The sequence below is a fragment of the Podarcis bocagei genome (genome assembly GCF_964188305.1).
Source record: "Podarcis bocagei genome assembly, chromosome: 2".
NCBI lineage: Eukaryota > Metazoa > Chordata > Lepidosauria > Squamata > Lacertidae > Podarcis > Podarcis bocagei.
In genome coordinates this window covers 61,269,209-61,293,460 of record NC_138126.1, presented here as the reverse complement: position 1 = coordinate 61,293,460, position 24,252 = coordinate 61,269,209, and the positions used below count along the sequence as shown (strand labels likewise).

The following is a 24,252-nucleotide window of genomic DNA, read 5'->3' as shown; positions in this document are numbered from 1 at the left end:
GGTGTCAATTTACTCTTGGCAGAAAGCCCAGGTCTGCTTGACCTAGAAACTACTCACTCTGATTGGTTAACGAGCAGCACTCAACTCTGTTATCTAGGGATTGCTAGCACAGTTGATGTGAGGTGTGTTAGGAGTTAGAAGTGCTGTGTATGGTTATGAGAGAGAGAGAGAGAGAGAGAAAGAAAGATAGGATTTATTTTGCTTTTATTTGTATGCAGAAACTCTGCTGGTTTTATTTTTTCCTTTTAATAAATCCTGTAAATAGTTATTCTGAGTCTAGCTGACTAGTCATTACCGCCGCGACTAGCTTCCTCGCTGTGCAGGAAAACTCTGCTACGTTTGGGCTAAAGCCAATAGGGCTATGCCTGACACTCCAAAGTTCCATGAGGTTATGGGCATTGTGCTGCCAGCCTGAGTTGCGGTGGTGTCAGCATCAACGGCGTTGGTTCCAGTAGTTCCAGAAGTTGTTGTTCTCTGGCTGGTTCCTGACCGTGGTGAGCTGGTGACGCAGCGGACAGAAGGACAACAGCTGCAGCGTGTGAGTGCTGGGTGCTGTGGTTCCTGTTTTCTCTCTCGGTGGTCGTGAGTAGCTGGTTCCGGGTTCCAGGGACATCGCTCTCAAGATGGCCTCACAACCAGTTCAGATGGCTTTTGAGCGTCTGAATGACTCCAATTACTTGCTGTGGTCGGAACGCATGCAGGCAGTGCTGCAGAGGGATCATCTCTGGCAAGTGGTGAGTAAGTTTCCTACGAAGCCTGATGATGAAGACCTCGATAAAGACCAAAGAGCAAGGGCCACAATTGTCTTGGGGCTGGAAGATTCCCAGTTGCCGTATGTGAGGGGAATCAAGACAGCTAGAGGTGTGTGGCAAGCACTTAAAGAACTCCATGTGCGTGAGACAGCGGTTTCCAAGCTGTTCATTCGCAAGGCATTGTACAAGGCAATGTTACAGCCTGGGGTTACAATGCAGGAACACCTACACAGTTTACAGTTAAAGTTTTCTGCGCTACAGGAAAGAGACTGTGCGTTAGACCAGCAGGAGAAGGTGGCTATCATTTTGAGTTCTCTCCCGGAAAGCTGGGATAATTTAGTTTTGTCTCTAGAAGGCATGCAGGAGCATGATTTATCAGTCAGTTACGTTACTGGGCGTTTGATTGAAGAATGGCAGAAGAGGCAAGAAAGGTCGTTGGCTGCAGAGGCTTCTACAGGTGGGCGGTTTGGAAGGAGTTCTCATGCCGTGCCAGAGGTGGAGCAAAAGCAGCGTACTGGTGAGGAGTCAGCGTTTGCTGTTAGGCGTTGTTTCCGATGTGGGTCTTCAGCGCATCTAAAACGACAATGTCCGGAGTTGGTCAAGTCTCAGTTGCCGGTGCAGGAGCAGAGACGAGATCAGCAGCAGCAGCAGTGTAAAAAGAAATTCTTCAAACGAAAACAGTCGGCTCAGCTGGTGACCGGCGAGGTCAAGATTGCTGATGAGAAACAAGCGGTCTGGGTGGTCGATTCGGGAGCATCTCGCCACATCGTGAACTCAGATGACTTGTTTGTTTCCAAGAACTCAGCACAGCGCAGCCAGGTGGCTCTAGCAGACGGAAGTACTTCCGAAGTGATTTCGGGGGGTGCAGTTTTTGTTCCTTGTCTTCGTGAATGCCTGCAAAATGTACTTTGTGTGCCGTCATTAAGGAGCAATCTGATGTCTGTAGATTGTTTGCTGAAAGCTGGGTTTAAAGTGTATTTTGAAGGAGACAGTTGCATTATTAAGAAGGCTGGTGAGATTTTAGGCACTGCTAAGTCAGAGGGAGGCTTGTTTTGGCTTAAAGCAGGATCTCAAGTTGCAGCAGTAGTCAGTAAATCTCAGCCTGCTAACAAAGCTATACATGACAACTGTGTGCACTTATTGCATAGGAAAATGGGGCATGCTTGCTGGAAAAGTGTACTAAAAATGTCTGAATTGGCTGATGGGGGTAATTTAAAGAGTTGTAACAAGTACCTTGATTGTAATGTCTGTAAAAAGGTTAAAACCCACAGAGTCTCTTACCCCAGAAGTGACAGAGTTAGTGAGTCACCGCTACAGCTGGTTCACATGGACGTAATTGGTCCATTTGCTGTAAGCAGGGGTGGATCGCGTTTTTCACTAACAATTGTGGATGACGCCACGCGTTATTCTTGGGTTTTTCCCATGAAGAATAAGGGTGACGTGTTCACTAAGTTTAAAGGCTGGGTGGCATCTGTGGAAAGATTTCTGTCTGTTAAACTCAAAAGGATACAGACGGACAGAGGTGGCGAATTTATGTCAAATGCCTTTAGAGATTGGTTGCAAAAGCGTGGCATTGGGCATAGAAAAACAAACAATTGTTGTTTTTTCCCCAGAGGAGAATGGCGTTGCAGAGCGAAAAAACAGATCTTTACAGGATATGATGTTTGCCATGCTTGAAGATGCTGATTTGCCCATGTCTTATTGGGGGGAGAGCATGCTCACCGCGTGTTATCTCCAAAACAGGCTCTTTCACCAAACAATAGGTACAACCCCATACTTTAAATTGTTTCAGAAAAAACCTAAAATTGACCATTTGCATGTGTTTGGATCAAAAGCCTGGGTATTAATTCCGAAACAAATGAGAAAGAAGGGAGATCCTAAGACCAAACAGTTAGTGTTTGTGGGTTACCAGGAGCTGGGAAAAGGTTTCCGCTTTGCTGAAGGGACAAATGGCATTGTGATCTCCAGGAATGCCAGTTTTTGTGAACATAGTGGCTGGGAGAGACTACATGCCAATACTGAGGTTTGGTTTGAACCTTCCCAGGAGCTTCATGACTCTGAAGGTAGACACAGAGAGTCAGAGTCTGAGGGGGAGGAAAGTTCAGATAAGAGCTCTCAAGAAAGTGGAGTTAGCCAAAGACCAGTTGCTAAGCAACAAAAGAGGGGTCATAGTTCTGAGGAGGAAAGTGGGTCAGAAGAAAAATTTTCTCCCAGAAGATCTAAAAGACAAAACAAAGGAGTGCCTCCAGTGCGTTTTTCCCCAGATACTGCAAATGTGTTTAGTGTAAGTGCAGAACCCAAGAGTTTTCAGGAGGTGTTAAAGTTACCAAAGGAGGAGGCAGAGCTCTGGAAACAGGCAATGGAGGAAGAGATGTCCTCTCTGAATGAGCACAAGGTCTTTACACCAGTAGCAGCGCCTGAGGGGGCAAAGGTTGTAGGCTGCAGGTGGGTGTACAAAAGACTTAGGCCCGGTTAGGACACATCTAGGGTTGGAAGTGTGCTGGGCCCAAGATGGCAGCTGCCTAATTAGTCAGCAGAACAAAGTTAAACAACTACTGACTACATACAGGATGCAGGATTGCAAAGGGGCAGCGGTGCCTATGGATCCAGGTTTCATAAAAACACTTCACATAGATGAGAGTCCTGAATTTGAACATCCTGATTTATATCACTCTGTAATTGGAAGTTTATTGTATCTAGCACAGTGGTCCAGACCTGATATTAGCTATGCAGTAGGCATATTAAGTAGATTGGTCTCAAAACCCACACTAAATGCCTGGAAAGGGGTAAAACAAGTTCTGAGGTATCTCAAACAGACAATTGGCTATATGTTACAATTAAATTCTTCCGAGGACGAAATGTTGAGTTGCTACTGTGATAGTGACTGGGGAAATTTGCCAGATAGAAAATCTGTCACAGGACTAGTCATAATGGTCGGTGGAGCTTTAATCAGCTGGCGGTCACGCAAGCAAGACGTTGTAAGTGTGTCATCAACGGAATCTGAGTACGCCGCATTGAGTGAATTGTGCAACGAGGTGATTTATTTCAAGCATTTGTTAGCAGATTTAAATGTAAATTGTGGAGAACCAGTACAAGTTTACATTGATAATCAAGCTTGTATAACCTTAAGTAAAACAGAGGGTTTCAAATCGCGTTCCAAACATATCTCTGTAAAATACCAAAATGTACGTTGCAGTGTACAAGACAATGTAATCACCTGTACTTATGTGTCAAGTGAAGAAAATGTAGCAGATGTGTTAACTAAACCATTGGCAAAGGTAAAGAACAAGCGAATGTGCAAGGGTTTAGGTTTGCTGGAAAAATAATCTCCTACATAGGTGTACTTGGTGTTAATTGTTCAGCAGAATCTGTGAGGGGGTGTTCAGTTTCGGTTTCAGTTTCTGTTAATTGGTTCTCGTGAGAAACTTGCAGATTCTAGCTTCACCAATTAACTCCAGCTGGTGTCAATTTACTCTTGGCAGAAAGCCCAGGTCTGCTTGACCTAGAAACTACTCACTCTGACTGGTTAACGAGCAGCACTCAACTCTGTTATCTAGGGATTGCTAGCACAGTTGATGTGAGGTGTGTTAGGAGTTAGAAGTGCTGTGTATGGTTATGAGAGAGAGAGAGAGAGAGAGAAAGAAAGATAGGATTTATTTTGCTTTTATTTGTATGCAGAAACTCTGCTGGTTTTATTTTTTCCTTTTAATAAATCCTGTAAATAGTTATTCTGAGTCTAGCTGACTAGTCATTACCGCCGCGACTAGCTTCCTCGCTGTGCAGGAAAACTCTGCTACGTTTGGGCTAAAGCCAATAGGGCTATGCCTGACACTCCAAAGTTCCAAACCAAATACTGAGTGCAACTTCATTAAGCATGCCTTAGTTTATCAGTTTTATTGAAAAAATAAAAAGACGGTGAAAGAAGAGTCTTGAGGTCAGCCTCCAAACATATTCAGTGAGAAGCCTTGTCCAAACAACACGTGGAATAACAACAAAAGTGTTTCAGGTCATGTGTAGAATACCCGCCCAAACTTTGATATATTATGATAACTTTATCAGAAAGCTTCACATAAAATTCTGCTATTCTTCAAAATAAATCTGCTTCAGCCCTTCTTCTATACGACTGGAATGTTTATACAACCGCAGTACTGACCAACTTTATCAACAGCACAAATCTTGTCGTTGCCGTCATCGTTCTTACAGGCTCAAACCATGAATATAAAGCTGCAAGTCCCAGCATTACACAGCGACGATAGAGAAAAGGAGGAAGTGGGTTGCGGAGCATCCTGGGAAATGTAGTTATAAGACATACACTCCTCCGCATTGAGCAAGTGAGTTCTTTTTCTTTATTTCCTCTTTCCAAGCAGAGCATTTAGGGCGTATAGGAGCATTATAAAAATACAAATATTAGAATTACAATTCAGTTGTCTGATGATTGATTTCCCGAGTCCTTCTGTAGCTATCTTTTTCATATTCCATGGGGCATAAGTGAGAGCTGTCCACACAAAACAAGTGGGACCGGACCTGCAACAAAATGTTAATTAATTTATGGATTTACATTTACTTGCTCTTCACCATATTCTAGTTCAGAGTGATCTTGTTCACGGTTCAACCCAGCCTTCGTCCACGAAACTCCATTGCATTTCCCTACCCCTGTAACAATCGATCAGCGTCCTGCAGCTACTGATGCTCAGTCCTCACTAGGTTGACTTCTTATTTCCCCCAGGGTTTTCTTTTGCCTTTTTTGCGTGTGTGCTTTTTCAAACCTTGGGATTACTCCGAGTACCCTCTTGTACGTGGCTGCTGTCTGGTAGCAGCACGCAGATAACAAAATTGGGATATAGAATAAAGAAATCCAGGATTTTGGCGTAGCTGTGATTTGGTAGCAGCAGCAGCAGCACTTTCTCCACCTCCAGCACCCGACAGCAAATCACGCCTTTTCTAACTTAGAGCTATTATTATTATTATTAAGCTTTAAGACAGTTAAAGGTTCATTTCTTTTTGTTGATGAAATTTGTATACCACTGACTGTAAGAAAAACTTTTAAAGCGGTTCCCATGCCAGTGCATTGTTTCCAAATTGAAGAGCGTGCAACTTATACCCGTTTTAGTGCAGCTCCCTACTAATATTTTCAGTGAAAGGCGGGCTGACATTGCTCTAGCATTCTTGCAACAAAGGGCTACCTACGTTAATAAGCCCCACCCAGCATCCTACTGCATAGCTTCATTGACTTGACTACAGACCCGTTGGGCTTTAAAGTTTGAAAGCACTCGACCAAAAAAATAAAATAAAAAGAAAATTCGGCAAGAAAGCTTGCTTTTTAAAAATTTTTGGCTGCCACACGCAGCCCAAACCCAGCGACGCTAAAATCCTGGATTTCTCCATTGTTTTCTTTGGGCAGCTCCCACTTCCGCCTCTTGGAGAGACCCCCAAAGATGGCTTCCGAAGCTATCTGGGAACCGCTCTATCCGCCTTAAGTCTATGGTTAGCCGTATAGGCCGCTGCGCGCGTGCCCTGGGATGGCTGGGTGCGCTTTGCAAGGTCACATGGTTGAGCGCACCGGAATTTCCGGTTTCTTCTGGCTCGGCGTTGTGGCTTCGCTGTGGAGGCCCAGAGTGGCCGAGCTGCCCGCCTTGCTTGTGGTGGGTATCTCTCCTTCGCGCTCCCGCTCTTTCTCTGGCACGGAAGGCCCCGCCTGCCTCGCTGGGCTTGTGCGGCCGACTACAGTCCGCCTTGGGTCGTGAGGGAGGCGGGTAGGGAAAGCCCCCCCCCTTTGTCCCTTTTGGAGCAGCGAGACCGCACGCGGGAAACGCGCCTGGCGCTGACAGGGCCGCGGGGGGCAGGGCGGCGGGGAGGGGAGCCTCTTGCCAGGGGTACCGGTGACTCGGACGCATCCTCAGCTCGTGGCATTTGCTGGGTGGGGGGCAAGAAGAGGGGGGCGTTTGGGCCGTATAAATGCTCTCCCGGCAGGGGGGGGGGCTGGAGGGGTGTCCGCTTGTTAACAGTGAAGGAGGTAGACCCAAGTTCTGCACCCGGCGACGGCGAGGACTGTTGGTTTATTATGTTTTTTGTGTCCTTTTTCTGTAGTTTTGTGTTGTGAACCGCCCTGTGATCTTCGGGTGAAGGGCGGTATGCACATTAAATTGACAAATACGTAAATAACTGGGGGTTGCGATGGGTTTCAAGCTTCCTGTGAGAACGCCTTTGGAAGGTTCCCCTTCAGTTACTGGTATCTTCAGTTGATAGGGTTGTTCAGAGGCCTCTCTTCCTTGGCACTTTGGCGAGCTGCTGCCAGTGTAGGCTAAGCTGGAGGATGTACTATGGGATTGGCTTGTGTAGTAAGATTTCCTGTGCTGTTAAACTCTGTCAGGGAGATGTGGGGCGCTTGCAGATTTGTGGTCCAGAAGTATGATTGGAACTGAAGGTGCAGAAACAAAAATAAAACCCCTGGCTCTAGGAATAATTGTGCAAGCATCTGGGAAGGAAATGAAAAGTTAGTAAATTTAAATGATCTCAGGAAAGCGTTTTTATTTTTAAAAACGTGTTCATTGTTTTATATAGTTAATTGTGAAAACAGCAGATATCACCGGCTATCTTAAAAGGGAGCCTCCCACCTTCCCATGTCTCACACGCCAGAATGCTAGCAGTAACACACACATACACATATGCATTGCAGGGTGTTGGACTGTATGACCCCCGAGGTCCCTTCCAGCTCTACAGTTCTATAATTCTATGATAATCTAAAAAGCTAGTGCTCTTCCCTTTTAAAAATATTTTAATTTTATGTGAAGTTGTGCAGATGTAATCATATCATTTTTACACCTCATCCCTAACTGGCCTGTTGGGAGGAAGAGTGGGATAGAAATTTAATAAGTTAAATACAACTGTCTGCTTGGAAGCTACTTCTGTTGAACTCAATTGTATCTACCCCCAAGATGGTAGAATTAGGAGTGTGGCCTTAATTAATTGGCTATGAGTAATGACTGTAGTCTTGGAATCAAAGCAAATGTGGTTACACTTTGTTCCAGTGACATGTTGTTGCTGCAGGCAACACATAAATGAATGACAGATTCTAATTATGCAAACCATCAATAACCCTTTACCTCTCCCTGAGCTCCTTAGAGTATGAGTGGGATACAGAAATGAAATAAATAAAAACTATTTGGCATTTCCCCCATTATATTTACTGAATATCTGGAAAGACTTGTTGATGGATATAGAGCATATTATTGTTTTTATTAGTTTTAATATGGTAGAATTTTTATTCAGAACACACTATTTGAGTATTGGCTTAGGAACACCTAATTCTGTAGCCATATTTTAATTTTGTTACAGCTGCACTTATATGCTGCCAGAAGACACCCATTCCAAACTGGCTTTAAGCAATTTAATATAATAAATAACTGAAAATGCAAATAAACAAAAGAACCAGTTTTAAAACAAGCATTAATTATTACAAATCATCAGCATCAAAAACACTCAAAATAAGGAAATCAATATATTGAACACTTTTTAAAGTATAATTATTATTTTAAAAGTTATATTTTTTAAAATAACATTGCATCACATTGAGTTCTTGGAAAACAAAGGACATACCTCTACAAATAGTTTGTCTGCCATTAAAAATTGTTGTTGTTTTTTAAAAAAGTTGTGTGCTTTCAGGGCAAAAATGGAATATCATTGGATTGAAATATTCACCTAGTTTCTCTTGTGCTGCCATTTCTAATCGCTGCTTTCTGTCCTTTCATTGTTGTGCAGAAAATATCCTGTTTGTCCTGTGTAAACTATAGCAGTTCATTGTTGCAAGTGATGGAAAGTTGTTTGCCATTGTCAGAAAATGTAGTAATTGGTTGTTGCTAGGATAACATGCAGTTAGTTATCAGTTCAGTAGTTATTCTTATAATGCTCAAATCAATGCAAGTCATAAGGTTATTTGTGACTTTCTTTCAATACAAACTGTTCACAGGCTAGTTGAGGCACAGAACATGTATAGGAAGTGACACATAAAGAGAGGGTTTGTTTATCCTGCTGCTCAGTCTTTTCTTTCCAGACTGCTCCACCCTAATACTCAGCTGTGCTGTTTTGCAATTTATCTTTGTTAATTCTACCTATAATTCAGGTAGAAATGTATACTAAATATGTTTTTTCCCCAGTGCACTTGTGTTCAAGGTATCTAGAACTCAGCACATTTTTGCTTTAGTTTACTACATTATCATATTTACTTCCCCATCTATAAAAAGACAAGTTTCCATGCAGAATTAATGCTAGAGCAGGGTTTTTTTTTTACTTATCAGTATCAGATTAATAATATTTATTCCCTGCACTGGAATATGTATTGTATTAAGTGAAAACCCGCCCATTGGTTGTGGAATTCATATTTATAGATTTATTTTTAAAGCCAAGCCCTAGAATGTATGCTGGAAACAAAAGTTTTTTTGATATAAACATTGGAAACAGCCCAATTGGACAATGTGGCATAGTGCTGGCCACATATTTGCCCATTTTGAGTCATATTATTCATTTGCAGAGTTCTTCTGAGGAAGACATAATGCAGCTAGTATCATGGTTGTTCCCGTATGATTAATAGTGGTGGATCTGATCTTTCTTCTTCTTTCACCTTCAACATATTGTACATCGATTTAAATTGGGATACATACAGACTTTTGTTCTTTATAGAGTGGGTGTTTAAGGCAAATTGTGGTGGAGTTCAGGAAGTGCTGTACATTTGCCAATATCCAGAATAAAGAGCATCTTGCTAGTGTTTTTGGCAAAACACAGGTGATTTATTTGTGGGCAGTTAGGATGGACTGGAAGTGGCTCTGAATTTCAGGTATGCTGGATGTGTGTAAAGTTCAGTGAAGATTAGATAAGAACTCCTCTCTCTGATGTGCAATGTGTTTTGCTGGGCCTCCTTCCTTACTCTTACTTCCTCTTCCTCTGCTCTTTCCACTCTCCATATCTCATCTCCTTTGACACTTATGGAGCAACTTCACACAATAAATTAGCACCTGTTGCTTTTCTTTGGATATGACCCATGTTGTGGTATTGATGCTATGTTTTAAATTGCTCTAATCAGAATGGGCTTATTTTATAATTCTGATTGAGTTAAATGCTGTCTGTAGATGTGCAGGATTCACTGAGATGTTGAAAGACCTGATGAACGTTCTAGACTGTCATTGATTTAACCACTCTTGTGAAACATAGGACCTTGCAAACCTCTTATCAGTAGAGGTGATGGGGAAATGTTTTGATTTAGAATAGTTAAATCTCACAGTTTGCAATGGAAATTCGCACTGTTTTTCAGTTGCACAGTGGTCAACTGCTTAGCTTTTGACTCTTACCTTGTAGGTTCAAATAATTCAAGAAGTTGAACTGGGTAATATTTGCTGGTTTAAAAGATAAAATTTATTAGCCAGAAGAATGCTAATTTAGTTGGCTTTTTATCATACTTGTATCTTGTAGAAAACACAGCTGCAGTTTGACAAAAACAAGAACTCTTTCTTCTGTTTGTCTTATCACAGACAAAATGTGGGGAAACCCTCGACCAGCCAACAGAATGGGTCCTTTTCGGTAAGTGTTTAACATGAAATAAGTTTTTGTGTTTATATCTGTCATGCATTAGGCTAGTTACCATGTAATAAGATGACACAAAATCTCTGTTTCATAATTGGTAACCACTTGTGACAACCCACTTGCACAGCATCCTTACAGGGCTTGCCCTTCCCCTCCACCAGCTCCTTCCCAAGGTTTCCTAGTGCTGCTTTTTATGTAGTCAAAATAACATCTCGAGTACACATGAGGGAGGTACCATTAGTTCTGGGGGAACCATGGTCATGGAATGCTGATGAGAGGAAGAGGATAGAATGGAGTATCCTGGAAGCAGATGTAGCTGGTGCATATAACTCAGTGTACACTTGGAAGGTATGAACATTTCCGTTGTCAAATTGACAGTTATATTAACAAATGCCTACAGGAACTATTAAATGTGGTTTGGGCAGAAAGTAGGTTCCAGAAAATAGATTCCACTCGATGTTGGGACACTATAAGGTCATGGAAGAGTGTTTATGCTTGTGTTTATATGTGCAGGCCATGAACTTGACCCTCATGGCCAAAGCTACTTTGCTAGGCTACTAGAACTGTACATTATGCCTTGTGTTATTGTAGGGCCTTGGAGTTTCTAGGATCAAATGCTCCTGGAAACTTTATGGCATGCATGCATATGCTCTGACACAATGAAAAATCTTGAGAGAAACAGCTATACTGACAGAACCACATTGATAGGTTTGGGGAAATGTCTTCAAAGAGTAATGGGTAGTAGCCATCAGCAGACGACAAAGATGCTTTGCTTTTATGCATGGGTCTGCCTACTAAATACGCATGAGACATGTTAGATGGGTATGCAGTTGTTATGGTGCAGATGAAGGAGCACATGAGGAAGGTGCAATATGCACTACTGCAAATTGAGATCAAAGTAAAACAATGGTGCGGCCCAAGAAAGTATATAAAATCTCATAATTGTCTCCCTTCCTTGATAGTATGTTAGTACAACTAACACATGGCCTGGGCAGTGTCATTCAAATACAGTATTGAGCTTGTCCACAAAGGCCTTGTTAGATGAATATAGCAGCATGAGCATAGTTGCTCAACTGCTTAAGATAGTGATAAAACCAGATTTAATGGAAATTCTTTATTTGGAGGAGCATCAAGGACAAATGCGGTGGCTTCCTTAATGGATAATTCCAAATGCCCCAGCTGTATGTACTGTGAGACTATGTAGATTGTTACCTTCAATGACTCATTAATATTTCAGGTATTCCATGTTGAGTTCAACTGGGAATTATGGTGAATGGGAGTACGCAAGTTTACTTGTCACGCCTGTCGTATACTGCCTCCTCTTAAACTACCAAACATCAATATCTTCTGCGGATCTTACTGTTGAACAGCTCTGTAAAAGGTTTAGAGAAGACATGCTGATGTGTAGATTACAAACTCGAAGGACATTATGAATAACACTGTCTTTATTTCTACAGTGGGAGCCAAGAAGAAAGGTTTGCTCCCGGGTGGAACAGGGATTACTCTCCTCCTCCCCTTGATAGTCTTGCTCAAGAAAGACACTCTGGCAACTTCTCTGGCAGAGAATCACTTCCTTTTGATATCCAGGGACACCCAGGCATCCTCAATCCTCAGTTTGCCAACAGAGAGGAACCTACTTTCAGCTTTGGAGGTAGAGATGGACCACATAGTGACTTCAGAGGTGGGGAGGGACATTTGCATGGTTTTGGAGGCAGAGATTACCCACCTGATTTTCAGAATAGAGATGAGTCACACTTGGACTTCAGGGGCAGGGTGCCACTTCTTCCAGATTTTAGAGGCAGGGAGATGTATCAAGGAGATTTCCAGGATAGGGAGGGGCAGTCTATGGATTATAGTGGAGGGGACATTCCTCCAATAGATTACAGGAATAGGGATTCTTTCCGTATGAACTACAGGGATAGGGAAGCTCATAATATGAGCTATAGAGGCAGAGATGATGCTCCATCTGATTTTCGTGCAAGGGGAACATTTGATTTAGACTTCAGAAACCGAGATGGATCTCACCCACACTTTAGGGCAAGGGACATGCCTGAACAGGATTATAGGGGCAGGGAGCAGCCATATTCAGAGTTTAGGAAAAGAGAAATGCCTGATATGGACTTGAGGAGCGTGGGTGCAGCTGACCTAGACTTCAGAGACAGAGATGTACCCCATTCAAATTTCAGAAATAGGCCAAAATCTCAGACTGATCAGGATTTTAGGGGTAGGGATGTGCCACCTCCTGTGGATTTTGCAGACAGAGATGTGCCCTCGGTGGACCCAAACCTTGTGGACTACCAGCATAGCCTTTCTACAGTGCCGCCAACAGATAGAGAATGTGAGGTAGATGAGGCTGGACTTGCTGCTAGGGAGCGGTCTTCCTTTAGTGTTCAAAGCAAGGAGTTTCCACATTCAGAACCAAGAGCCAGAGAAGAAGAATCTCAAAGACAGAAGCCCGAGACTGACTCGTCACTAGACTTCCAAAGTAGCTGTGGTCCTCTTCCCACTCTTCAGGATCAAGATAAGCCTTCTCAGGCCTTTGTTAGCAATCAGGAGTTCCCTGCGGGTGAACAGCAAGTATCTGAACCATCTGCTCTTGGACTTAAGGAAAAAAGTGACCTGGATTTCCTTGGAAGGCAGGATACAGACTATAGGGGCATTGAGTATCGAGATGTAGATCATCGACTGCCAGGAAGTCAGATGTTTGACTATGAACATGGCAAGTCTTTTGCAGAGGGCAAGTCTTCTAAAGATTCTCAGCCAGATCTTCAGGTATGTGATTCGTTGGAAAGCTTGTATCTATAATCATGTGTAAACATATTTATGAAAGCTTTGGAAGAATAAGTTAATTACAGCCTCCCCTCCTTTGTATATTTAAAACCTAGTTAAGCTACTGTAAGGTAATATTGCAATGATATCTGATAACGTTGAAACTTTCTCAAATCTAGTAGTCTTCCTTTGCTTACTAGTAATTCAAATTCCACATTCCTGACTGACAGGGGACTTCAAACAGTTTACATGTGAAGCTGGTTGTGCTTCAACATCGTGAACATTTTATATAAAAACAAGACAGTGTTATTTATTTTAAATCATTATAAACTGTTTAGTAAAATGATAGGTCTTCATTATTGTCATTAAAGTTTCCTTGAACTTTTTCTTTAAGGACCAAGATTATAGAACCGGCCTCAAAGATATAAAACCAAGCAAGCTGATTCGACTAGGAAAAGTGCCTCAAACTGCAACAAAAGATGATGTAAGTATTTATTTTGCTGCTTGAAACTTAATTAGAACAGCCAGTATTCCACAGTAACAGTTTTCTCCATATGTTGTATTATTTTTTTTTTGTTGTTGTTGATTAAATTTATATGCTGTCGTTCATCCAAAGATCATTAGGTGGTTTACAACATAAAAGCACAAAATGCACAACATAATAGTGAAAACAATAACACCCCCAACACACGCATTTAAAGGCCATATATAGTTTAACAGCCAAAGGCCTATTTGAAGAGGATTGTGTTTGCCTGGCACCTAAATGTATGTAATGTGGATGTCAGGCAAGCCTCCCTAGGAAGAGCATTCCATGTGGGGGGCCTCTGTGTAAAAGGCCCATTCTCGTGTTGCTGTCCTCTGGACCTCTCATGGAGGAGACACACAGATAAGGGCCTCAGATGGTGATTGCAGGGTCCGGGTCAGTTCATAGGGGGAGAGGCGGCCATTGAGGACCTGAAGCATTTAAGGCTATACAGATCAAAACTAGCACTTTGAATTGGATCGGGAAACTAATTGGCAGCCAGTGCAGTTGGACCAGGATTGGTGTTATACACTGGTCTTGCACCAGTGAGCAACCTGGTCTTTGAATTCTGCACCAGCTGAAGTTTCCAAACTGTCTTCAGAGGCAGCCCTGTGGTAGAACAGAATGTTCCTTTAAAAAAAATGTTATTGTATAGGGTTTTTGTTTTTAAAAAACTTAACCTGAAACTTTGTTTGCTTCTGTAGATTCTTAATGCTTTCCAAGCATGTGTTGGGACACCAGTGAAGAATATGCGCCTGAAAGATTATACTACAGGTGAGAATTTATTCAGTGTCTGTTGGGTGGATTTACATTTCACCTTGCAATTATGGCTTCCTTTTCTGACATCCTTACTACTATTGATTAAACAGCCTTTGGGTCATCTAGTCTTCCCTTGCCTTCTTCAGGGTTGAGCCCAGGCTTAGCAGAGGTGATTTACAGCTGACTTGCTAATTCTACATTAGCCATGGAAAAAACCCAAAAACACTCCTAAGGAAGCCTTCTGGAGATGGCAGTGGATTGTTTCTAGTGGATGTTCTTTATTAAATCTTCTAATTGGGCAAGATTACTTGCCCTGTAACATCCTATGTACAAATAGTCTTCTCTTGAGATGTTGTGGCACCTAATTCCAGTATCTTCAAATACTGATAGCTCTAAATAGCTCAGTGGAAACGTTTCTATACTTATATACTTCCCAAGTTTCTATACGTTGGGTTGGACTTCTCATTTCAGAGGATGGCTTCATTAAAATCTCCTGGCCTCAATCCGTAAGTTCCTGACTTGTCCAAATGAAGTTTGGTTAGGGAATAATTAGCAGTTTTCTTGGTGGGGTTTGGGGAGGCAAAGAAAGATGGACAAGGTTAAACATGAAGGTAGGGAATGTGAGACATTAATATTATAGTTCCAGAAGGGGTGAGAGATGCAGGAGGAAAAATGGGGAGATGTTCTGGAACTTTTCCTTTCCTTTTCCTGCTCCAGTCTGATTGTAACAGAAATCTCTATAAGGATTTAAAATCTGGAGCTTCTTTAAAGCAAACAGTCCTGTAACCTACTAGTGTGTGCTGCATCCTTAGTACATGTATTTCCTGGATCGCTGTGATGTGGGAATCAAATAGTTTGCTTATATATCCTCAGTCTGGATAAGGGCACTGAAAATATCCACAAAGTTGCAAATTTTTCTTTTCAGAAGTTGTTCTTGGAGTACCTCCAAACTGCTTTCAATATCCTGAGTACAGAATCTGTTTGGAGACTTTGCATCAGTTTAAAGGGAAGCAAAATTCAAACTGCTTTTTGAACTTGGTGTATAAAGAGCAGTGTCTTTGTGCTATTAGGGCTGCTTCTGTGAAGGAAACTGGGGGGCTGTGAGGAGATGTAACAGCAGGCCATCATTGGCACTCTGAACATGTACCTTAGCATCATGCAGTTCCTCTGTCGTTTGCACATGGAGATCAGAAGCTTCTTATCACCGTTTTAGGCAAAGCACAATTTGCAGTTTGTCTGAACCCAGCAAATGAAGCTTTCTGCAAAATGCCTGTAAGTCAGGTTTGCAAACTATGAGTTGAACATCGCTTGCAGTAAATCCATAGTTTAATGTTTGGGCAAAACTGCAAATAGTGGTTTGATGCAGATCATGGCTGGAGGTTACTTATTTTCTCATGTGGGGATAGGAAGCAGAGTGAAAGCTTAAGGCTTGTTTTTGTGATGCCAAACCATGGGTGAAATTCAATATAGCACTTAGGCAAACATTCTGTCCTCCACCTCTCCTCCCTATGTCTCCTAAATCTGTTCTATGGGTTTCCCCAGGCCTCTGGAGCAGATTTGATGCTGGCATGGGGTGCGTGTAAGGAGAAAGATCCATTGTGCAAGCAGAAGTGTTCTGTTTGCACAATTATTTAGTTGAAAACCACCCCATGTTCTGCTGTTAAGTCTGAGTAGTTTAAGTAAGTCTGTTCTGCTGGATACAAACATTTGTCAATATATGGAGATTCTCCCTACAGTGTTCTTAATCGCAGTGACAAAGAGGCCATCCAGCGTAATAACCCCTAACTGGGAGAGAAATCATATGATCCGTGCTTCTCTGCTTCCTTTATGTATTGCCGTTTACAACAAGATTCTATTCAGATTTATGATTTTTTAAAAATATAATAATTAAAGAAATATTTACTATAAAATATTTATTTGGAAATGATAATTTCACACCCTTCTGTATTTCTACTCCCAGAGAGGTTGACTGCTAGTAGTAAATAGTTAAAAACAATACAGCATCGTATTGAAAAACTAGAATTAAAGCATAGGTGTGTGCAGTTTTGTTTTACTTTCGGTGTCAACTGATTTCTTTTTGAAATGTTTGAAGCAAACCCTTTGAGCTGAAAAACAAATCCTTGGAGTTGAATCCCAGTGTTTATGTTTCTGACAAGTATGTTGGGAAATAGAGAATTGGGATAAAGTAGGGTTGAGTTCCGTTTCATGAGTAACTACACTGAATGAAAAGTTCACTAAATCATTAGTAAAACAGAATTTAGAGGAGAGAAATTTATTTTAGCAATCTGGTATGTATAAGCAGGCATAAAATATGTGTTTGATTAGTATCAAGGTGTAACTTCTCTTTGGATTGTGACGTGGGGGGGGGGGGCGGGGAATTACAAATGTGGCTGGTGGGATTTGATTTCCAACAGTCCTCAGCACTGCTTGAGAAGCTGTACCCAAACTAGGGAGCTGAGAAATCCTGTCAACCATTTACAGAGCTTTCAGCCAAAACTAAATTGAATGCCATGTTCTGTGTGCTGCTGCAATACAGCAGAAAAAAATAATATATAGAGGGGATTCTGGGTGCAGAGAAAGTTCTGTATTCTACAGACATCTAGGTTTTCTGGGAAGAAAATTCTATTTTAAGCCACCTTATATATTTGTCAGAGCAATAAATCTAAATATTTTGAAAATGATAGGATGTAGAAAGGGATGAAAATATTTGAATTATGTTCATATTTTGATAGTCAAATATGTTCTTGAATTACAAGCAACTGAAAGCACTTTGAGATACGTATTTTGCAGCTATGATTTGATGTTTGTACTGATGCTTGGGGCGGTTTATCAGGAGGTAAGCCCTGAAGGGGTGGCATGAAGGTAGAGTTTGTGCAAGAGTTTGTAAAAAGTTATCTATCTATCACAATCCATGTGGATTGAGAACTTCTCATGTTAGCTGCCTTGTTAAAAAATATATATGAAAAGGTGGAATATAAATTTAACAAATAAGGTTTGGTGAATACTTTAGGTTATAGTGAGTATTACAGGTTATATCTTTTCGATGAAAGATCTTCATTCAGTCCTTCTCTTACCCGTTTTTGCCATAACTGAATTCTTCCCCTCATCTTTGGCTTCCCTGATATTTTTCTAACTCAATGAGAAAATAGTTGCATGTGGAACTGAGTTTCCTCTGTGTAATGCATTCTAAAGTTCTGGTAGGCAGGGAGTTTGCAGCTTGTTGAAAACATGGTATATTTAGTTCATAATTCATGTAGCCTCTTTAGGCAGGTATGCTATGTTGATGTGACCAGATAGCAACTGTAAGTCTCCATGTGAAAAGTGAGCAAGTATGGCCTGAATCTATCCTCTCTGATAACGTGACATAAGATATTTGTTCTTACTTCTCTTAAGGATGCACGCTTCACCTAGCCACATCATACATGATCAATTTCATGCTCTTGTTTCTGGGATTTGACTAGTTATAATTCAGTCTGTGTTCTGCCATATATTTTGGCAGCCTAGATCTGACAGGATGTTTAAGCAAGCTAGAGGATTTGAGCATGATGGTAGACGGTTGATGATTTGAAGCTCAAAGAGAAGAAGAGATCTGTACAGTCATACCTTGGGTTAAATATGCTTCGGGTTGAGCATTTTCGGGTTGCTCTCCGCGGCAACCCAGAAGTAACGGAACACATTACTTCCAGGTATCACCGCATGCACAGAAGCTCAAAATGACGTCACACACATGTGCACGCGCAGGCGCGGGTTGTGTTCGCTTCAGGATGCGAACAGGGCTCCAGAACGGATCCTGTTCGCATCCAGAGGTACCACTGTATATGAGTGGGAGAGGTGGGATGGTTTTTCAGTTCGTGCCTTAGTGCATTGAAGCATCTCATTTCCCCTATTTAGGGTATGTACATCACAGGAAAAGAGAACTTAATGTCATTTTTATTGCAAGCAGCTTGAAATTGGACATATGGCCTTTTGTTTCATATGAGTCAAGAAATATTTTAAGGAGTAGGTTGTCTCTAATAATGCTGACCAGTGCCATCATATCCAGTGAATGAGCTTGTGAGCAAGTCACTTCGTTTTCTAGCCAGCATTGTGGTTGCTTGTTAACTCCCAAGAATGATGTGGTCATCAAGTCTAAAACTAAATAAATTATTGAATAAAAGTTTCTTTTTTAAAAAGCCAAACTCCCAGTGTTGCCATTTGTCTGAAATATAGTTAAGACAGAGCCATATTCCATTTGTTTCATCAAACCACAGTTCCATGGTTTCAATTTCATAGAAATTACATGTGATGTAATTTCTGCATACAAAATTTCATGTCCTATTTTTTAAATAAGAGATTAAACCACAGTTTCTTTTTCTTTGTTTGTTGATATCATGGATAATTATGGCTTAAATAAGCCAGGTTCTATGAATGCAAGCCAAGGGACTAGGAGGGAGTGTGCAGTCATGTGATCAATTCTCTGGCCAATAACCATTATGTCTGAACTGAATCCTTATCTCTCAATTTATTAAAAATGATATGGTGAGTTACATATAGTCAAGTGTAAGCTATTGTATGGAGGCCATTTCCAGCAATCTGCTATGCCGATAATGCATAGACCAATCTGAACCTTTATGTAAAATACCCATAAGCTCAAATACCAGTGATGACTGTGAGAAATATGTGTTTAGAAAGAAAGATATGTAAGATGATAGTCACCATTAGAGAAATTCATACCGCTGTATAGTTAACATAACACTTTTTTGAGGTTTCCCCTGCTATGAACTTCTGAGCACAAACTAAGCAAGTTGTTGTTGTTGACAACAACTTGTTGTTTTAAAAAAATAGCTAGTATGGAGTGGGGAAGAGACCAAATAGGGAACATATGGATATTGTGGAGTTTAACCTTAGGCCCCTACCATGATCCAAAACATTTGTATGACTTGTTGGGAGTGGTCATTAGGAGATTTGGAGCAATGAATTAGTTCTCTGATGTGTTTTAGTCTAGTACTTGACATAGACTGGTCTGAATGCAGTGGTGGGCCAGGTGAGTGCCCGTAATCTGAAGCTGAATTTTGACAAGATTGAGGCACTGTGCATAGGTGGTTCCTGGGTCTGGGAATTGAGGCTGATGTTGCGCTTACCCTAAAAAGGGGCAGATACGTAGTCTGGGTGTGCTCTTGGTTACTGTGGCTCAACTAACCTTTGTGGTAAGGAGCACCCTTCACTATCTTAGGTTGATACACCAGTTACAATGGGTTCTGGATGGGGATAAACTACTTGCTGTGATCCATGTGTTCATAACTTCTAGGTTGGATTGCTGTTATGCAATCTCTGGGTTGCTGTTAGGTTTGGTTCAAAATCTGTAGTTAGCGAAGAATGGTTTCTACACTGCTGAGTGGAGTCTCCTGTTTCACCCACAGCATCTGTGTGGAAAGAACTGCACTGGCTGCTGATCAGTTACTGAACCAAATTTAAGCTGTTAGTGTTGGCCTTTAAAGCCCTGAGTAGCTCAAGACATGGATATCCCCTATAGACTGACCCAGTCATTACTGTCTGCTGAAGGGGCCCTGGAGAAGGGCCTTTTCTGTTGTGGCGCTTACCTTGTAGAACGCTTTTTCTGTTCAGATTTGGTGGGCACTGAAGGTGGCATGTTGCCTGCCATGAACTTTTCCTGATTGCTAGTGTTGTTTCCTGTTGCCGTTGGCTACTGTGACGTTGTTATGAAAACTTGTTTTTATTTACTGTGATGTTTTTACTGTGACTTACTGGGTTTTTTTAAGGTTTTGTGTGTTATGATTTGAACCGCTTTGGTATTTTTGAAAAGTGAAACCTAGTCTAAAAATCCTGTTAATAAGCAAATAAATTTAAAAAAAAAATGCTTAAACCAAAATCCAAATAGGCAGTGCATAGAAAGTTTGAGGCAATTGTCATCTTCATCCTGCTTTGAATTGCTGCGAAATCTGTTCGGAGTGCTGTGTGGATAGTACTGAATTTGTATGGCAGAGAATGAGCTTGAAAATCGCTGCTTGGTCACAAAGCTTACTAAGTGGCGTTGGACAGGCTGTGAGAAGCCAACCTAACATATACTTCAGGGTTATTGGGATAAAAGAAAACTATTTCCATATTTCAGTGTAAATTAAAATATAAACTCATTAAAATTGCATGCAACTCTTGCTGGCCTTGTGAGAGGTCTAATAAATAAACATTTTATTTTTATTAAGATCTTAAAGTGGGAGATTGTCGCAGTACATGGAAGTAAAAATAGATTTAATGACAGAAGGCATTATCTATCGTTTGTGTAGAATATGATTAATTTCAGCATTAGTGTTTGTTTCTAATAGAAAGTCACAACAGTTAGTCTTGTGGTAAAAATGTGTCACAAATTTTCGATTGGGAATTTATAGATCTGTACAATCCTTTCCCCTAGTATCTTTACCTGATGGCAGCTGTATTGCTGGGGTGCGTGGAGGCAGAGGAAAATCTGTTGCTTGCAAACGTATTTCACTAGAATGCAAATTTTCACACTATAAGTAGGTAGACAGATAGCATGAGACTGTTTTTAGAGGTTTTGTTTACAATCAAGCAGTATATAAATTCTGTTAAATAAAAATAAAATAAAATGTAGTTTTGCCTTCAAGAAACCTTTATAAAGCTGCTTAATTGATTGTGCAGAATTCAGCAGTTTATCTTCCAGATACATGGGCATGGGAAGTACTCAATCAGCTGCCCCCCCCCCCGAGGAAATAGATAAAATCTAACACTGTTAGCCAAAATTTAAGTTACAGATAGGTAGCCGTGTTGGTCTGCCATAGTCAAAATAAAAAAATTCCTTCCTGTAGCACCTTAAAGACCAACTAAGTTAGTTCTTGGTATAAGCTTTCGTGTGCATGCACACTTCTTCAGATACCTATCTGATACGTATCTGAAGAATACGTATCTGAAGAAGTGTGCATGCACACGAAAGCTTATACCAAGAACTAACTTAGTTGGTCTTTAAGGTGCTACAGGAAGGATTTTTTTTATTTTAGCCAAAATTTAAGTTATTAGTGACATGGAGTTACTGCTGAATATGACATCTCCTTTAAATATTCTGCCCTTCAGTTGTGTAGCAAGTTATGTCATGACATCCTCTTGCTGTAAATTTGCTTAACAGCTGCCACCAATAATATTGGTTAGGGATGGACACACAACATACAATGTGATGACATCACAATATGGATAAATGTTGTTGTACATTATGGAATGCTGCTTAAAAAATAATCATCATTGACATTATTAACAACCCAAAAGGGCACTAGCAGGGTATTACATCATAGTAAATAGAAAGCAAAAGAAGCAATAAATAGTAAGAAAAGGAAATGGTAAGAAACTAATATAACTCAAGTCATCCATATGTCCTGAGCTGACGTAGATGGTGAATCTTGATCATCAAGGTCCAAAGCATAAGAAAGAAAATCCCACCAGATGGCATAGAAATGTTCTGGATCCTCCAACCCCCAGTAATTGATGTGTTCTTTCTTTCCCCCACCTTAGCCAAATTCCATAGGTTCTTATATCACACATCCCTATGCTACCTGTAAAAAGTTCAGCGCTGAGTGATAAGGAGACCGAAGCATTGCAAACTAGTTTTAGGACACAGCATCTTTCCAGTGATTTCATGGCAGAGGAAGGTGGATATCTCCTGATATACAAAGATGATGTGTGTGTGTGTGTGTGTATGTCACATAGAGTTTCTGGTATTTGTTTGCTTGTTTTCTTTAAAGAAAAAACAAAAACAAAACCTATTCATACTCCTGTGCCAGTTACTTATCTGGGCTACACAAGGCCTTCTGTTGCCTTAATTTGTTCTATCTGCAGTACCAGATCGGACAGAGTTAGTACATAATGTTTAATGTTTCGTATTATTTGTGAAAAGAACTGAAGCATCTGAGTAGATTAAGCAGTCAAAACAAAATGTTTTATTTTTGTTTCATTGTGAATTATTCCATTGCAAACCAGTTCTTGCAGTTTCAGCCTTGGAAACTTTGCACACTGTTCCCTGCTTAAAGTGACACATCTTCCCTTGATTAAGCCTTGGTATTAATTTAGATGGTTATGAATCCTTGATAATTTTGAGGTAAGGACATCTTTATGTACCCTTCTGGCCTCCGTTTCAGGCAGATGGGTGCATCGCTTCTTGAAATAACTTTCATCACTAGAAAATACTATTCTATTAGTGGAATATGGTTAACTAACCATTTTACAATATGGTTAAAGAGATTACAAATGGACCTCTCCAAAAAAATAATTGCTTGTCCTTTAACTTGGACTACCTGTGAAGACAGGAACATTAACATTTTAGGGTAGTCTTGTTAATTTCCTTGCAGTGTTTTAGAACTGCATTAGATCAGTTTAAAAATCAAAATCAAAAGGGTTAAATAAATGATCTTCACTTGGGGTGAAAAAGATTCTGAGACTAATACTATTACTGTAGTAAAAAATTAACAAAAACACTTTGACTTCTTGGTTTCACAAGGGTTGAAATGATGCCACTGAAACCAGACTCTGCTGCCTGGACTTTTGAGATGGGTGTTATGCTTTTTTAATAAGTGTAACTCTGTAGTGTTCAGTGTCTCCTTAATTTCTAGGAGAATGAGCCCTTTACACTTTTGTTGGCTTTTTAATGGAAACCCACATTGCCTACTGAATTTTACAATGTTTAAGACCAGATTTTTAAAAGCACCAACTATTGCCTTTGTTTTGTTTTATGGGGAGCATAGGGTGGCGGTAAATGGGTGTGTGCTGAAGGGAAGGGGAAACTGGGTACTGAAATTGTGGCTTTCTGGCACTAACGCAAATCCCGTCTGTATTTAAATGCTGTCCCCAGGTTACGACTATGGCTATATCTGCGTGGAGTTTTCCCTCTTGGAAGAGGCCATCGCCTGCATGGAAGCCAACCAGGTTGCTTTACACTTCGGTCGAAAATGCTGCTAGAAGAATATTTTTGTGGGGAGGGTTGACACCTAGTGATTTTTTAAAAAAATAAAGATTCAGAGAAAGTCTTCCCCCCCAAAAAACTGTACAGCGTAACAGCCAATATGCTGATGTATTGCAGAAATCTGGAGAGGCTTAATGTTCCACAGAAAGAACTTAAGTTCATTTTTTTCCTAAATAGTCTGCCTCTCAAGTTGTGCATGCTTTGCAGGCTTGATAGTTTCTAAGTGTGGTAGTTAAGGAAAGGTTTCCAGTTCTGGTGGTTGTTCTTATGAGCTTGTATATGTGGTAGATTTCAAGTGACAGTAGCTAAACTGCTAATGTCAGATGTTTCACTTTCTTGATTGTACAGTAAAATGAAAATCTGTACTTCCTCTAAGCAAAATAGTTATGTTTGAATATGCTCTTGGGAGTGCAGACTCACACACACCCCTCTACGTGTATTCATGGGCTAGACCACTAATATGCAGCTCTGAGTGAAAAATCCAATTTGCATGCCTCATTTGTCTATGTGTTTTCATCTGGTTGGAGGGGCGGGCTTTGTCTGTTTCCTTGAGTATTCATATTTATATTTTTATGCAAGTTGGAGCTGCATAAGAGAAGTCTGGCCTGTTCCAGCTGCACCTGGTTAATCTGAATGTCTTAACATTTTCTTAGAAATAGAAAGTCGCTAGCATAGCTCCAAATTATATCTTTGGCTAGGTGTTTTTTTATATAGATAGATAGATAGATAGATAGATAGATAGATAGATAGATAGATAGATACAGAGTGCTATAAATAAAAAGTAGTCAATTATAGCAGAAAATTGATCTTACAATAATACCCATGGCTTGGAAATTTTAGAAAATAAGCCCTATGTTTTCCCCCCACTTTTAAGAAATTGATCAAATTCTCAACTATTTTTACATAGTAAATTCATATTT

The 24,252-nt window shown here is 40.7% G+C and overlaps 1 protein-coding gene across 4 annotated transcripts in view; it reads left to right on the top strand.

Moving 5' to 3' along the window:
• The first annotated feature begins 6,252 nt into the window (after positions 1 to 6,252).
• RBM6 (RNA binding motif protein 6) overlaps positions 6,253 to 24,252 on the top strand; it is a 61,562-nt gene continuing 43,562 nt past the window's right edge. For 2 of the 4 annotated variants that reach the window (XM_081185825.1, XM_081185824.1), the window contains exons 1-6: positions 6,441 to 6,459; positions 10,274 to 10,322; positions 11,783 to 13,097; positions 13,489 to 13,578; positions 14,322 to 14,391; positions 23,222 to 23,295. In XM_081185825.1, coding sequence (XP_081041951.1) covers positions 10,279 to 10,322; positions 11,783 to 13,097; positions 13,489 to 13,578; positions 14,322 to 14,391; positions 23,222 to 23,295 — 1,593 coding nt within the window. In that variant the 5' untranslated portion in view covers positions 6,441 to 6,459; positions 10,274 to 10,278. Of the gene's footprint in view, positions 6,395 to 6,440; positions 6,460 to 10,214; positions 10,323 to 11,782; positions 13,098 to 13,488; positions 13,579 to 14,321; positions 14,392 to 23,221; positions 23,296 to 24,252 lie in introns of those variants that run through there. The other 2 variants (XM_081185826.1, XM_081185827.1) reach the window with 2 other exon arrangements.